This window comes from Puntigrus tetrazona, chromosome 1 (genome assembly GCF_018831695.1).
Source record: "Puntigrus tetrazona isolate hp1 chromosome 1, ASM1883169v1, whole genome shotgun sequence".
In the NCBI taxonomy this organism is placed as follows: domain Eukaryota; kingdom Metazoa; phylum Chordata; class Actinopteri; order Cypriniformes; family Cyprinidae; genus Puntigrus; species Puntigrus tetrazona.
Window position 1 is genome coordinate 29,085,619 of NC_056699.1, and position 15,958 is coordinate 29,101,576.

At 41.0% G+C, this 15,958-nt stretch overlaps 4 protein-coding genes across 7 annotated transcripts; 2 read left to right on the forward strand and 2 right to left on the reverse strand.

The window, feature by feature from the left end:
- Positions 1-225: 225 nt before the first annotated feature.
- On the reverse strand, positions 226-2,975 carry LOC122322914 (microfibril-associated glycoprotein 4-like). The gene is made up of 5 exons (XM_043216551.1): positions 2,085-2,975; positions 1,804-2,004; positions 1,627-1,723; positions 1,332-1,499; positions 226-599 (listed from the first exon to the last, which is right to left on the reverse strand). The coding sequence occupies exons 1-5, from the start codon at positions 2,088-2,090 to the stop codon at positions 343-345; spliced, it is 729 nt and encodes a 242-aa protein (XP_043072486.1). The 5' UTR covers positions 2,091-2,975; the 3' UTR covers positions 226-342.
- A 552-nt stretch (positions 2,976-3,527) lies between these two features.
- Positions 3,528-5,156, reverse strand: LOC122324118 (stonustoxin subunit beta-like). Its single transcript, XM_043218371.1, has 3 exons — positions 5,037-5,156; positions 4,467-4,513; positions 3,528-4,336 (listed from the first exon to the last, which is right to left on the reverse strand). The coding sequence occupies exons 1-3, from the start codon at positions 5,102-5,104 to the stop codon at positions 4,005-4,007; spliced, it is 447 nt and encodes a 148-aa protein (XP_043074306.1). The 5' UTR covers positions 5,105-5,156; the 3' UTR covers positions 3,528-4,004.
- On the forward strand, positions 5,102-8,360 carry LOC122323288. The gene is made up of 2 exons (XM_043217060.1): positions 5,102-5,201; positions 6,873-8,360. The coding sequence occupies exon 2, from the start codon at positions 6,883-6,885 to the stop codon at positions 7,570-7,572; it is 690 nt and encodes a 229-aa protein (XP_043072995.1). The 5' UTR covers positions 5,102-5,201; positions 6,873-6,882; the 3' UTR covers positions 7,573-8,360.
- Positions 8,361-8,549: 189 nt separating this feature from the next.
- Positions 8,550-15,406, forward strand: LOC122359359 (cdc42-interacting protein 4 homolog). Of its 4 annotated transcripts, XM_043259752.1 has the most exons (16): positions 8,550-8,688; positions 8,819-8,882; positions 10,123-10,238; positions 10,546-10,599; positions 11,003-11,150; positions 11,226-11,288; positions 11,977-12,081; positions 12,177-12,305; positions 12,384-12,530; positions 13,574-13,735; positions 13,819-13,842; positions 14,013-14,122; positions 14,385-14,517; positions 14,568-14,632; positions 14,728-14,858; positions 14,971-15,406. In XM_043259752.1, the coding sequence occupies exons 2-16, from the start codon at positions 8,859-8,861 to the stop codon at positions 15,111-15,113; spliced, it is 1,554 nt and encodes a 517-aa protein (XP_043115687.1). In that variant the 5' UTR covers positions 8,550-8,688; positions 8,819-8,858; the 3' UTR covers positions 15,114-15,406. The 4 variants fall into 4 exon arrangements, 3 of the variants coding, with proteins under 3 accessions (XP_043115687.1, XP_043115615.1, XP_043115758.1); XM_043259680.1 differs by having other exon boundaries at positions 8,681-8,882; XM_043259823.1 differs by having other exon boundaries at positions 8,683-8,882; positions 14,583-14,632.
- Positions 15,407-15,958: the final 552 nt, after the last annotated feature.

Consider the following 15,958-nt stretch of genomic DNA (forward strand, 5'->3'; position numbering starts at 1 on the left):
TAAAAATAATAATGTTATGGCTCAAAACGTTAATGACAGTCATTTTTTGTTGTCGTTTCTTTAAATAAAATTGCATAAAAGTGAAAACAGCATTTTCTGCTATACTTCTTATTGCAAGTGAACCTCAATATTCAAGTACATTATAAAGTTAGAGTAATACAGCACATATGTATAATATCCTGGGACATTTCTTTGTCATTCCGAAACATCTTCATACACACACAGTGCTTTCAGTGCTGGAGTTTATTAAAGTCACCCTGACCTACATAATTTACTCTTTAGCACAGGTATGATATAAAGCATATATTATAAGACCAATAGCTCCTGGAATCATTAAAGTCTCTAAGATACACGTCTGATTTTCATGCTAATAGACTTCATACTGTAAGTGAAATTGTTTTTCCAGGTCGACCAGACAACACCAATGGCGGAATTAGTGTTATCGTTTCCCCATAAGTACACACCGTTGGGGTTTGCCTCCAGACAGCTTGCGTACCAAAACCCCCCGAGACGCATTCTAGCACAGTTATCAGCATGGCCGTCTTGATCCTTGTCAAACGTTGTGAATTTCTGATTGTTGTGGACAATCAAAGAGTTGCCTGTGGAGAGAAAGACCATCGTTAAAATGATTCACTTGATATGCAAACCAAAACGGTTTCTATTTAATTGGATAATTTCAATCAGAATTATTCAACCAATTTTAATAATATACGTTTTTCAGAAAAAATGACGTATCGATGTAAAAGTGATAATGCCAATGTAATGTATATTATTGAGTCAGAATTATTCAATCAGTATTCAACAGCATTATTGAGTCAGATATTTACAGTACGGAACAACATTTTTTTTAAAACACAATTTAGCCTTTAGAAACTCTAGTAGAAAACAGAATTAGCTCGAGTCGTAACATGCACATAAATTTAGCCCATGCATTTGCTAAAGTTGACTAAATGCAAGGAGTGAATTTATTTCTTTGTAAAATTAATTCCTCGTGAAGCTAAACACTCTCACGACACAAGAAAGCAATGAACTCTCCAACCCTACTGAATCTTCAGAACTCATAATCATAGTCCTTTTATGTTTGGTATGATTTTGTAGGTCCCCGTGCAGTTATGAATGGCTCTTGAACAAGCAGAACATAAAAGGCTTATTTAAATAGATGAATGAATACGAGGTATGTCTGGTGAAAATAGATCTCTAAAGTCAGATTTAGAGCAGGACCTTGTTATGGTCAAGGCCAAAGAGGATTGAATAATTTTGATTGCAACTGTATTTATGAATGTGAAAGAGCACGCAGATTAAGTTAATGAGTACAAATTAAAACATCCTACCTGCTCCTCCATCAGTGAACCCTGAAACTTGTAGTTTATATCCAGAACATTCACAATCCACAGAGAAAGACGAGTACTGAGCGAAACCCTTCCTTCCTTCAAAGTCCTCCAGATCCACTCTCAGCATGTACTTCCCGTTTCGTGTCAGCTGATACATGTTCTCCAGCCCTGATCACACACACACACACACACACACACAAGAACATGAAGACACATGTTCACACACACACACACACACACACACACGAAGAACATGTTCAACACACACACACACACTCTCTCTGTAAGATCTTACCCAGCCAGTATTCACTCTCTATATTCCCAAATCCTCTCTTGTACTGATCCCACGGCCGATAGAAATTCACGCTGCCATCCATTCTCCTCTGAATCACCTGAGATGGGTTTATAGAGAAGATATGACTCATGATGAATGTTCTGATGTGTGTTTAATGATATAAAGTCACATTCATACCGTCCATCCTCCTTTATCTTCATCTTTCCCATCTGAGATCATGTCACAGTGAACCCAGACAGGAACATCTCCTGCAGGATAGATGGAGTAGATCCCGCTGGCCGTCTGTCCTGAGTTGTAGACGTCAGAGCAGTCAAACTGCATGAACTTACAGTCACTGCCCAGTACAACCGGGAAAAGTGCCACCAAAAATAATATCATCTAGACAAGACAGAGAAATAGAGTGGCATTCTACATCTGTAATGATAATCAAAGTGAAATGGAAGAAGCAAGGAACATACTGTCATCTTCTAAATCTCTCCCCAGATTGTAAGTCACTGTTTATTCTGTTTAGTCTGATGCAAGGACTCTTTATATCGGTAAGACTGCAGGCTCCTCCTCTGTCTTTAAAGAAATGTTTAACAGCGATTACATGTTCACAATCAACAGAAACATGCAGAATCCACACAGACTCAAGGCTAAGGTTGTGAACGTTTTTGTTTTCTCAGTATGCTACATTTACTATCATCAGTATTTTCTGAGTCATGAGTATAAGTTCACGTATGTTATCTGTGACTTTGTGAAAGTTTTTGTTTTCTCAATATGTTGGGATTCTCTAACTCCCACAGAGCAGGCCTCCTGAAACATCACATGATGCCTCCTTGCATTTAAGACTGTAGTTCTGCTAAATGTAATCAGTGTCATGGTTTTCAGTTGATTAATGAAAAAATATTTTTTTTCAACTTTGATGGTTCTTCATGTCCATATTTTGCGTTATTACCGAGTTGAACATATCTCACACAGAGATACTGAGGAATCATAAACCCTAAGTCCAGCGTAGGGAGATTTAGTGAATGTGGTGTTGATTAAGTGTGTGAGTGGACTGTAGAATGACAGACCAGTCCAGATACACTCCTACTCTATTAGAGCAGTGTGAAGGGACAGATATAGCAGTTTTGTTATCATTGTGCCAGACAGTGAATCCATTAGCAGTGCAAAACACACTCTATGATTTGGTGTTGTATCCAAATCGACAGTAACTTCCTCCTTTCCTCCTCCTTTATGTCACTGAAATTTCTGTCCCAACGCCATCCTCTCCCAGTAACAGCGTCCAGGAAAACACTTATACATATAACCTGACACCTTGTACCAAATCTCTCTGGATGATCACAATTTGGTTGATGATCTGGCGCACGTGTCATCTTCCTGTTCTTCTCAGACGGGAGGAGTTGAGTGTGTGCTGTGATTGGATCCAATGTGAGATCACAAGCATCGGAACACAAGAACAGAAAAGCAATGAATACACAATGGCAGCAACAAACGAAGATGTGTGTGCATTTGATCATATACCTTTTTGGTCATGCTATCATTCTGATGGTCTACACTATTAACACACAAACACACAAAATTCGATGCAATCTCTCAAGTTAATTGTCAGGACAGCTTATCACAGGTAGTCTTATTTGATCTCCCCTGCCAACATTTCCTGGTGGTACCAATTATATGGACCTGAGGGATGGGCCCTACATGGCTTTGGGCTGCATGTTGATATATGTTGAGTATCTTCAGTTTATAGTTGGGATCCTCCAGTTTGTGTTTGAGCAGCTGCACTCCTGAATCTCCTGGGTGATTGTAGCTCAGATCCAGCTCTCTCAGGTGAGAGGGGTTTGAACTCAGAGCTGAAGACAAATAACCACAGCCTTCCTCCGTCACCATACAGCCTGACAACCTACAGACACACACACACACACACACACACACACACACACATGAACAGATCATCCACAGACACACAGAGAGATCATCTGCACATGATACATGTGACCATTATGGTACTGTTCATAGCTCTTTTCATCATCTTCATTTAAAAGTGAAAATGTCACATTTCCAGCTTTACTAAGAAAGTTCTGTACTTTACCCTTGGTGCTACCTGGTGGTGATTTCATGAATGAGTGTATATGTTGTATTTAATGCAGTGGCCTCAAGGTGGCAGTACACACAGTGCTAACATGTGACTAAACATATCAAGTTTATCTCTAATTTTTAATTACATGTCTCTCTTTTAATTGGACATTGTAGAACCATCATAAACCCCAATCCCAGCGTAGAGGGGTTCAGTGAATGTGGTGTTGAATGTGTGTAAGTGTGTGAGTGTGTGTGTGTCAGAGACGCTGTAGAAGGACAGAGAGCCGGCCGACCAGTCCAGATAAACTCCTACTCTATTAGACAGTGCTGTTATTATTGTGCCTCGCTGAAAACTGATTTTCACAGCAGTAGAGACTCCAGGATTTGTCATTAGATCCAAACAAATGGTCAGTCTCTCCTTTCCAGCTAATTCCTTTATATATGACACTGCTATATTTACTCCATTCAGCCTCCCAGTAACAGCGTCCAGACAGACTCAGTCCACGCAGAACCTGCTCACAGTCATCAAATCTGTCTTGATGATCAGGATACGACTGAGGCTTTTTCACATGTTTTACTTTCCTGCTGTTCTCAGACACAGAGAGACGAGTGTGTGCTGTGTTTGGAACCAGTGAGAGATCACAGGCGTCTAAACAAAGAACAAGAAGATGAGTGTGTGTGGGGTTTAGGTAAATCCTACATAACGGGGGCTAAATGTTTTCTAAAGTATAGTAAAAATCTGACATTTTTGACAGCATGTGTGTGTTTTGTAGACTTACACCTTCGTAGTTCCGCTGGTATTCTGATCTCTACTTTGTGATCCATACTGTAAACAAACACACATCTGAACGTCATCTCTCATGATGATGGTCAGAATCAGTGATACTCCGACTGATTACTGAATAATCCCTTCAAAAAGTAATCCCATTACTGCTACGGACTCTTTATTTCAAAATTAATAATTAGTTGCATATCTAGTACATTATATTAGTTCCCTATAACTATGTCACTAAAGCATCAACATTCACAAAAGACATAACTGAAGCAAACGCCAGCAAAGAGCGCTGCATTTAAAAAGTGTTGCATTTGTGCAAATTATTTCTTTTATGATACGGTATTTTTATGTTTAGACCCTACTGTCTCTCCCACACACACCAAATATAAATCATACATTAAAACTCATTCATGTGAAAACACTCCTTGAATGAAGACGGTTTAGCTTTTCACCAGCTCTGTTGGGCTAGAGACCAGCCCTAGTCACACACACGGTTGTTAAACATCACTGTGATCCAGTCACACAGGTTTGTCTAGCCTCTGCATGTTTTAAATGTTTTCCTTACTATACACACCGATTTCCGGTCATGTTCAGGAAGAGCGTGACGTTGACAGACTCTCCATAGAAACCACACGCCCACATCACGTCTACTTCAGTGTTTGCCAGAGTCTTCCGCTTATCTGAGCTTCTGCAGCAGGAAACAAACCGAGCCGTTAAATATATGACGCTTTTCAAAGAGGTACGAGCTTTTCTATTTCACTTGTGAAAGAAATATTTAGGTTCCACGTATGCAGTTTATATTGTGTCAGAAGGAAGGAAAAAGCAGCTCTCTGCTGATCACAATAAAAATAATACTGTACTTCTCTACTGAAAATGCAGATGAAGGAAGCTCCCAAAATTGTTCACATTGATAATCTGGATGTGTAAAAGTACAGATGTCAAACTCACTTAGCAGGACACTCCGAAAAAAAAACCATTTAAATTGTACCCATGTATTTAAAAGTAAACACTTATCATATTTTAAATATTTTTAAAGCTAAAAGTGTCAGGGAAGAACGCTGATTCAGTTGCAGGTTCAACTATACTTGAAGCCTATGAAAAAAGGCAGGACAGAACTGGAAGAAGGTCACAAGCCAGGAGTAGCGTCCTCACGCCACGGCGCTCACGAGACCAGACACGAGTTAAGTAGAGCGAGCATTAAAGAGTTAACGAGCTAAAGAAAACAATGGGCAGGGTAAACACGGACAAGCACATGGAGAACTGTCAAACAGAGGCCAATAAAAACAAGCTGATCATGACAGTAGCTTCATTTTAAATTCTGCAAAGAGCAAAATACTAGTCAGCAGGACTTTTGTCTTCATGAAGAGTCTCTCCTCCGGCCGAGTCCTAGCATAGTGTGCGTTCACTCAGATACATTTTATTTGGATGTTGTTTGCATGATAAAGTCCAAAATGAAAGGGTTACTCCACCCTAAAATAAGCATTTTGTCATCAATCATTTACCTCCATTTCGTTTCTCAAACCAAAGCACAGAAGATGTATCTGGTAGGCAGTTTTCTTCCAAAATGTATTTGATTTATGTTTACAAAGATTTTACAGGTTTGGAACGACATGGAGGTCAATGATTAATTACCAAGTTTCCATTGTAGGGTGGAGAAACCCTTTAATGTACCATACTCTATCGTTGGCGTTCATCTTCACGAAAAGTCTCTTACAGAGCTGTTGTGCAAGGAGGTGTTGTTTTTATAGTCATTTGCAACTACCGTATTAAGATTTACAGTAGGCTAATATTTTCCTAGAATGCATTGCAATCTGCTTTATAAAGTAGGAAAGTGCTGAAAATACAGTACTCCGTGAAAACAATTAAATTCACAATATGGAGATTGTACGGTAGAGAACTGTTAGAAATGCTGTGATTTAAAGTGTGCCTTATTCTAACACTAGAATGTGTGTCACTGGAGATTAAAATAGATGAATTTATGATAATTGAGAATTAGAGAGAAAAAAATCATTACAGAACAATCATGAGTAAGAAGTAATTGCATAAAATTAAAAGGTAACTAACGATGACTCTATCATCGATCATTGTAAACTCATGTTACACAATACTACAGGATATAGCTGTACATGTGTTTGAGAAATAAACTGTCCTTAAGCAGGATTTTAACTTAAATCAAAATGACTGACAACATATCAGTAGAGCAAGTAATAAACACTGGTGAAACGTAACGAAATATCAGGACAGTGCAAATGCACACTTAAGTCTCTGGACAGTCAAACAATGTCACAATCATCTAAATGATCCTCACCACAAACCACAAAACTAAGCTGAGACACAAGAAAATATTCAGCGCTTTCATCACTGATCTTGTATTTCAATAAATAGCTGTACATGCATTTCTCTTCTGAAGGTCCAGGACCATGGTGGAGACATTAAATGAATTGATCCATCTGAGGAACGCTGGCTTTGGTCGACCTTGGCCCAGGCACGGACTCAAACTCCTCTACTGGTTTGCCAAAGATTGCGTTTCTTTTGAAAGCAACAGCATGCTCTCTGAATGTGACCCAGCCGAGGGAGACTTCGGTTTCCACTATTTTGAGAACAGGTATGACCAACGAGGGAATAAACTTCTCCCAGAAACACATTTTCCTTACTATGTTGTTGGCAATCTGAATTCACCAGGAGCCGAAGACCTTCCCGATTACGTCTCAGAAGACAAGCACAGAAGCAACTCAGACCGTGTCATTGTCAGTCTTGACGAGGAGTGGTTTGATAGAGTTTATGTGACTCAACACAACGGCCGTTCAAACTACGACCCGCACGCCACCTACCGGATCTCCAAAGGACTTCTCATGATCGTCAGGAGGATGAGTTTGGAGGACTTTCTGGTGGAGATGGGTTATTATACACACACAGAGCCCGTCATCAGCTACGGTCCTCCAACTTCAGAGGCAAGCAGTCTAGATTACACGGTGGTCACCATATCGTCCGGCGATTCATCTGACAGCAAGTGCATTGTCCAGTTAGGTGACGACAAGTCTGCTCAAAACAAGTCGGAGAAATCACATGCAACTTTGGGATTGTGGGAAAGACTGTGCACCATACTTTAAAACCGTTCTAGGGATTTTGTTTGGACTCAGTGGTGGATATATTTCTCTCTGCCAAGCCTACATTGACGGATGCAAATAGTAAAAGAAGTCATAACTAAGACATGAGTTCAGCATGTGGATATCACACATTCAATTTGCTAATGAACGAGAGCTTTAACAAAAAAAGTCAAATAAAATAGAAGATAAACCAATCATCTCTTTCTTTGCAGGACCATTTTGGCTGCATTATGCAAATTTTACAACATTTGCATAGTGTTTTGGCCCAGTCTAGACCAGCCTTCTATTTTAGATAGAATAAATCCTTTTGTGGGTGACTTTGATCTTTGTAACACTGCAGATCTTATACGAAATATATAGTTCCAGACCTGTATGAATTTTCATTGTTCTGGCAAACAGAAAGGGAGATATTTTGGAAGTTTATAAGCTGGAACTATTGATTTCCATAGTAGAAAGAAATACTGTAATTTCTGCCACCACTAGGGTCCACTGCTGCTTCCTTCAGTGAAGGTCGATACCCATGCTGCCACCACCTTTAGTTCTAACCCGGTCACACTAATACACTCGACACGAGAATTACAAACAATTGCATGCTTTATTAACAATGATAGCAGCCGTGTGGCCTTGTCTCAGTCGAACTAAACCGTGAAAACGTTTAAAAGAGAACCGGATACTCATTCCAAACAATAAATGATGTGAAGTTTCACACACGTGGTTAGAAACTCCAGAAATCACTATTATAATAAACCAGCATGGACAATCTCTCATATCCGGAGAGTTAATGGTGACCCAAAACAGCCTGCTCACAAACTTTCTTCAAAATATGTATATTTTTTCTTTTGTTTTTTTTTTTCTTTTGGGGTAAACTATTCCTTTAAGTAGCCGTTCGTGTTAACATTTGGATCCAGCAGACTTCAGCGTTGAACAAACTGTCATAATAATTTCGCGACGAGTTTAACATTTTTTTCATTGTTTACCGAGTGTTTATTTCTTGACTGAGTTAGAGATGTTACCTGTCCGATGCCCGCCAACTGAAAACAGGTTTCGAAGCACAGCCTACCTGAGCTCAGGTGTGATGAGGTGACATTCAATCGCGAGATCACCTGGTGAGAAGCACAGGTAACCGGGTCTGACGGGAAATACGTCTGCTTGCCACAAACACACCGCATTACCTGATATTTATGGAAATATCGTGAGTTAAAACACACTTCCTTCCTCGAGGGGTTTAATGTCTCGCGCTCTTTGACAGAAGGCTGCTGCGGTGTTTTCTGTCGGATCTGTCAGAGATCATGGATTGGGGTTCAGATCTTTGGGTGAGTTTATTCTCTACTGTTTTTACGTGTGCTTCAGGTTGAATCTAGTGCAGTCGTGATTAACCTTTAAGTAGTCTATAGTTCACTGCTCGGAAATGATTATACTGCGACATAAGCGCGTGCGTTTATATTTAATGGAAATGGAAATATTGTGAGGCGCGTTATTGAGTTATTGAACTAAAAATCGTTGCACACTTAAACGCATTCGTAGCTACTAATACATTTGGCATTTAAAATATTACAGCATATGATGGCAATTCATGTCAATTGAACCAATTGCAACCCAGAAAGTTTATATTGGTATTGAAGCCAAGTATCACTCACAGTTATAAATGAAATTACAAAAGTGATAAATGAAATGCACGCTTGAAACGCTTTAAAGGTGGACCAATGCACCAAATAAAGTTGTTTTTCTAGTCTTAATACTGAGTTAGTTGAGACACTTGCAAGAGCAGAATTCCAGTGCATCTCATTTTAAACAATTATGAAGAAATGGAAACGTCCCAACATTGTTTGGTTAAGTTTGTTCTATTTTTTATTCTTTAAATCACGTGACAGCCTCGCTGTGATTTGCTTTCACTGTCTGAGGCTTTACCTGCTGGTTAAACTGGTTTGGGGAACCACTGGTTTCAGATCATCCTTAAACAGCAGCAAAGACCAGACAAACCGTTTCTGATCTCCATTGCTTCGAAATGATTTCTGGACCTCAGGAAGTCGATGAGTGACCTCACACTCCGTCCTGTGTCTAATCAAGAAGAAACTCGGTTAAGTGCAACATACAACGGTGTGTGCCAATATGGTCATTTTAATAGAGTTAGGTTAATATTTGTGATTAGCTGTGCATATATAAAAACACCAGGAGCTGCATGAGTTTCCGCTGACCCGTCGTTGTGTGTCACTGCTGACCCCGTCCGGATCAGGTCGTGGGAAGAGAGCTAGTCACTGCTGGTGAATGTCCCACATACCTCACAGTGGATCACACCCACACACACTCACTCCACACACACGACACACACACACACACACACACACACACACACACACACACACACACACACACAGTCACACTGGGAAAGAGCTCACACACACACACACACACCACACACACACACACACACACACCTCACTCACTATCCTGAGAGCTGAATGTCCCACATACCTCACACACACACACACACACTCACACACACACACACACACTCACTCACTCACTCAGAATCTGTGTATGGTGTGTTTGCAGGACCAGCACGAAGCGATAGACAGACACACTCAGAGCGGACTGGATCTGCTGGAGCGATATGTGAAGTTTGTCAAAGAAAGGGCCGAGATCGAGCAGAATTACTCCAAACAGCTCAGGTGTGTGTTACGGCCACAAACCCTGAAAATCATCATCTTCCTCAAAGCGTGGTCTCATGACTATCAATGAGGTCACTCACGATATTTAAGCAGTATATTAACCCTCTCCTGGATTTACTCTCCATTACTTCGTTCATCAAATCACCAGAAAGCTTGTCATGTTATCATGCAAGGACGACTGCGGAGAGTCTGTCAAATACTTTTTTTTGTGCTTGTTGAATTGTAAAAGTGTTCTTGAAGGCCGCTGGTGGTCAGGGTTAACATGTTTCTTCTTGGTTTGACCTGTTTTTATGTGTGTTTCCTGAAGAAACCTCAGTAAGAAATATTCCAGACGAGGCGTCAAAGAAGAGCAGGACACAAAGTGAGTCGATCAGACAATTAAACCCTGACTTAGATATTTGGTATTCTAAAATTTGAGTTGTGTGTGTGCAGTTCTTCGAATGTGTAAAGTGTGTAAGCAGTTTAACAAAAAGCTGTAATAGAAGGTTTGTTTGAGATGATCTTGTCTTTAATTATGTTATCAGAACCCTAACATACCAAAACGTGATTGTATGATTGTAAATGTCTTCGGAAACGCTTCAGTTGGCCGTTTGTCTAATGTTTCATAAACATTACTGCATGCATGTGTCAGATTGTTCGGAGAACTCTGTAAAAAGACCAAATTCAGAGAATTCACATAAAGATGAGAACCATCGTAGGACCTGGATGTTTCGTATGAGCACTCAGGAATGACTCGGATCTTCTGGTACGGTGTGTTTGTGCAGGATGACCCATCAGCAGGCGTTCCAGGACGTTCTGAACCAGCTGAACGATTACGCGGCTCTGAGGGACCAGCTGTCCGAGAGCATGACCCTGAACATCTGCGTGGAGCTCAGCAGGAACCTGCAGGAGCTGCGTCAGGAGCGCAAGAACGTGAGCCGTAACCCACCTTCATCAAACCGCGTCTTTGATTAGCTGCTGATTGTGAATTTGTCTTCTGTGGCGCAGCATCTCTGTGACGTGAAGAAAGCTCAGCAGAACCTGGAGAGCAGCTTCAAGCAGCTGGAGACCGTGAGTCCACCTCGCTGTGCACACCCTCACGGACATTACAGAGCTGACAGAGTTGACAAACAAAACAGTTTTTGTTTGCTTTCACTAATTGTGTGGTTATTGTAGTTAACTAAAACAAACTACATAAAGAATTCATCACTCAAATAAAAAAAAACGCAACAGTTCTTATTGTGATTTAGTTTAAGATGCTATGCTAAAATAGAAATAAAAATATGAAGTATTAAGGTATAATTAATTCATAGCATACAATTATTAAAATTACTAAAACCATAAAACATTCATCTATTAAAAAAACACAAAATTCAAAAATAAAATCAAACTGAAATCCCAAATTAGTGAAAATGAATTAATTGCATATCATTGGTAGTAAAATATCACTGGTTTTGCAGTAGTATTAATATTTTAAGAAGGTAGAATTTAGTCTTTTAAATAAATATAACAGTGTGAAAGACATTTTTACAATTTATTGTGTATGCTAAAACTAACACCTATAATTATATGCTCCTATTAATTTAAATGAAAATATATGCTAGGGTTTTCTTTCCCCAACCAACAAGAATTCATTTTAATTAAACGTCATGCATCACAGCATTGCATTTAAATTAATAAAAAGGTGTATAAAATTTCAAACGGTGATAATGGGTTGCGAATCGAGGCTAAAGCTAATTTATGCACACTTTCTATCCAGAGTAAGAAGCGTTTTGAGAAGGAGTGGAGAGAAGCGGAGAAGGCCAATCAGCAGACGGAGAGAGTCCAGCAGGACGTCAACGCCACTAAAGCAGACGTGGACAAGGTCCAGACTCCTTCAACACACACTTACACTTCATACGTAACAGAGACCGTACCTCTGATGCTGTGTGTGTGTGTGTGTGTGTGTGTGTGTTTCAGGCCAAACAGCACGCTCACTTCCGAGTGCACTTAGCGGATGAGTGCAAGAACGAGTACGCTCTACAGCTCCAGAAATATAACAAAGAGCAAAACAACTTGTACTACTCAGAGATCCCGTCTGTGTATAAGGTACATGATCAGCGAGGTCATCCGCCCGACTGGAATATCATACGCTCTACTTCCTGTCTGTCTGTCTGTCGCTCGCAGAAGCTGCAGGAAATGGAGGAGCGGCGCATCCGGATGTTAGCAGACGGCTACGTGCAGTTCTCCGAAACCGAGAAGAACGTCCTGCCCAACATCAACAAGTGTCTGGACACCATCAGCTCCACCGGGAGGAACATCAATGAGAAACAGGTGCACACACACCTCACGAAACATCACAGTGTGTGTGTGTGTGTGTGTGTGTGTGTGTGTGTGTGTGTGTGGTTCCTCACTGATAGGAATGTGTGAGTCTGGTCACGTGACTGTACATCATTCCTCAGTTATGAGTTCTCATCGCTCTGGTTCAGATTTACTGACTGGAAGTGTTTCCTGAACAGATCAGTGGATTGCAATAAATCAGTACATGTTTAAGGTAAAAAAAAGGGTTCAAATAAATCAATAAAATTTGATTAAATTGCTAAAAATAATTAAATTAATATGCATTTGAATAAATGACTTTTGAGATTCGGCAGAAGTTTGATCTGTGTTTTTCTGAAATGATTCTTCATACACAATGAGTCCAACCATTGATCTGAATAACTAGACCCATGTTTAAATGATCTGTTCATTTGAAAGGTTCCCTGAGTCCTGATCATGCTTTATTTAAGTGCAGCATTCATTTAACAGATCAAGCAATCCTTCTGAGATCTGATCAAGTAGTTGGGCTTCAGGGTGTATCTTAATGACAGGGAATTTTTTTTCAGATTTCAGGCTCAAATGTCTCACGGTGTTCTGCAGGGCTCTATTCTGGGTCCACTTCTTTTTTCATTATATATGCTTCCACTTGGTTATATATTCCAGAAAACATACTTTATCACATCATCCCTATGCTGACGACTCTCAGCTGTGTTTTCCTGTTAAAAACAAGAACTATTCTGTAATGTCTAATCTGTGTATTCCAGTAATCTCCTTGTCCTGCATACCTCCAGGTGTCTTTGGTCGTCTAGTCAAATTTTCCTCTTTTTAGTCCATTTTATTCAGATTTTAAATATTCAGCTATTTTAGATCAGTCTTCCCCTCCACATTCAGTCCTCCCCCTTTCTGAACTCTTTGAAATCCTCTTTGAAGACCCATCTTTATTCTGTTTTAATTGTTTTCTCGGTTAGGTATGTTTTATATTTGTCGTACATCACTTTGCGTTGAATACCAGTTGTTTATAAATGGAGTAAATGAAAGCTGAATGCGTCTGTGTGCAGGACACCTTGGTTCTGGTGGAGCAGTATAAATCAGGAGCAGTGCCTCCTGCTGACGTGGAGTTTGAGGATTACAGTCAGACGGTGCGAGCGGCCACATCGGACAACACGGCGGCACACCTGCCCAAAGTGCGCATCAAACAGCTCTTCCACAAGAAAAACAAGGTGCGCAAACCACCATGAACACATGCTACGTGTGTATATGTAAATATATGTGTACTAACTGTACATTCATGCATGTGTTTCAGGTGACGTCTCCTGATAAGAACATGGTGAGCAGGTCTAAGCGTAGCGTAGCAAAAAACATAAAACATAAAAACACTGTCCGATATGAGATGTGAAAGGAGAAGAATGACTCAAACTTGAGTCGCTTATGTAAAAAACAGGATGGGTAAGATTGGTGTGTGTGTGTGTGTGTGTGTGTGTGTGTGTGTGTGTGAAGCCCTTATCACCAGAGGATCTCACTCGTCTGCCGCTGGATCAGAGGAGGAGGCGTCTGCAGGAGAAGGTCGATGATATCCAGAAGGAGCTTCAGAGAGAGACGGAGCAGAGGTACATCACCACTGCTTCTAGAACTCTAGATAATAGCCAGAAATATAGTAATAATTAGATTGAAATACAGGAGTGAATCTCCCGAATTATCATTTGCATGGAATATCAGCTGGTTTTGAGTAATATTACAGTGACCAGGGGCTGTTTGTGTTGGGATTGGAGCTAAACTGTGTTTGTTCAAGGGTTGCCATGTCCACTTATTATAAACAACACTTTCTGTGACTACACCGTGTGTGTGTGTGTGTGTGTGTGTGTCCGTCAGCGAGGCTCTGATGAGGATGAAGGGTGTTTATGAGCAGAATTCTCAGCTTGGAGATCCGTCCAGCCTTCAGCCTCAGATCACACAGACCGCCCATAACATCGCCAGACTGAGAGGAGAGCTCAACAAATACCAGGTATACACACACACGCACACACACACGCACACACACACACATATAAACAGCGGTGTGTTCTGCAGGGTCAGCTGACTGAAGCCGGCGGCGGGACGCTGCAACACACTCATGTCAGGTCGGTCCGTCGGTCTTTATGTGGGATTGTGTGTGTTGTGAAAAGCTCTCCTGAAGATGGTGTGTTTTAATGTGTGTGTGTGTGTGTGTGTGTAGTCCCGACTACATCACGGTGATGAGCGATCCCAGCGTGTCTCCGTCAGATAACATCTACGAGTGTGAATTTGATGAGGACTTTGACGTGGACGTGCCCATCGGTCAGTGCAAAGCGCTCTACAACTTCGACGGTGAGCCGCTCTCTTCTCTGCTCTCCTCCGGTGTACAGTAAACACGAGACGGTCCGTGAGCATCTGTGTGTGTGTGTGTGTGTGTGTGTGTGTGTGTGTGTGTGTGTTTCAGGCAGCAGCGAGGGTGCCGTGTCCATGCATGTGGGCGAGCAGCTGAGCCTGATGCAGGAAGATCAGGGCGACGGCTGGGTCAGAGTTCAGAGGGCCAACGGAGACCTGGGATACGTGCCGGCGTCATATATCCAGATCATCTAGAATCAGCTGATCGTGTGAGCTGTGCTCACGTGACTCCGTCAGTTTTAAAGTCATGGGGACTTGTTTTTACTTTTCGATTTCTTTCTTTTGGTCGTGCATTATGCTGCTTCTGGTGATTTCCTGCACGTTTGCAGTTGTGCAATGGATTTTCTGTTGAGTTTGTTAATTATTGCATGTAGAAGCTCTCAGCTCTCATTGGTGTAACTTCATTACACATAAAAACAGTCAAGTGTGTCCAAACGTGTGCCGAATGATTGCCGTATTTAATAAAAAAAAATCTGTTCAACCCCAAAGAACACTATGAGATCAATACTAGCCTCCACACCATCTGATGGTGTCCACAAGGGCATCCTCCGCTTTAAAACCTCGAGCTGCCAAACATGAGCATTTTCATTTAACAATACGTTACATTTCAAGCCTCCAGAATACTAGGATATGACACGGGCGTCCTGTGATTGTTGATTTAAAGATGTCTGAAAACCAAAAAGAGGCCAGAGCACCAGCGTGAAGAACTCATGGCTTAATTCTTATAGTTTGGTCATACGGTCTCTTTTAAGGCACGTTCACCAAGAATCACCTCTAAAGATGTATTCTGATCTGTTGCTAGTGTCTTTCTGGACGTGACTGGCCGTGAGGTTAAAGGTATGGCTGTTGTTCTTGGTGTGAATAGTTTCCATCTCTGTTAATGTTAAGTGTTTGTTGGGATCGGATGGCGGCTGCTGTTATTGAGTTCCAGTCAGAGAGAAACCACATCCACTCTCACTCAATCCCGTAGGTTTCCCAGGGACTCCACTCATATGAAATCAATACTCCACTATTTTCCTTGTTTTTTTGTTTTGCATTTA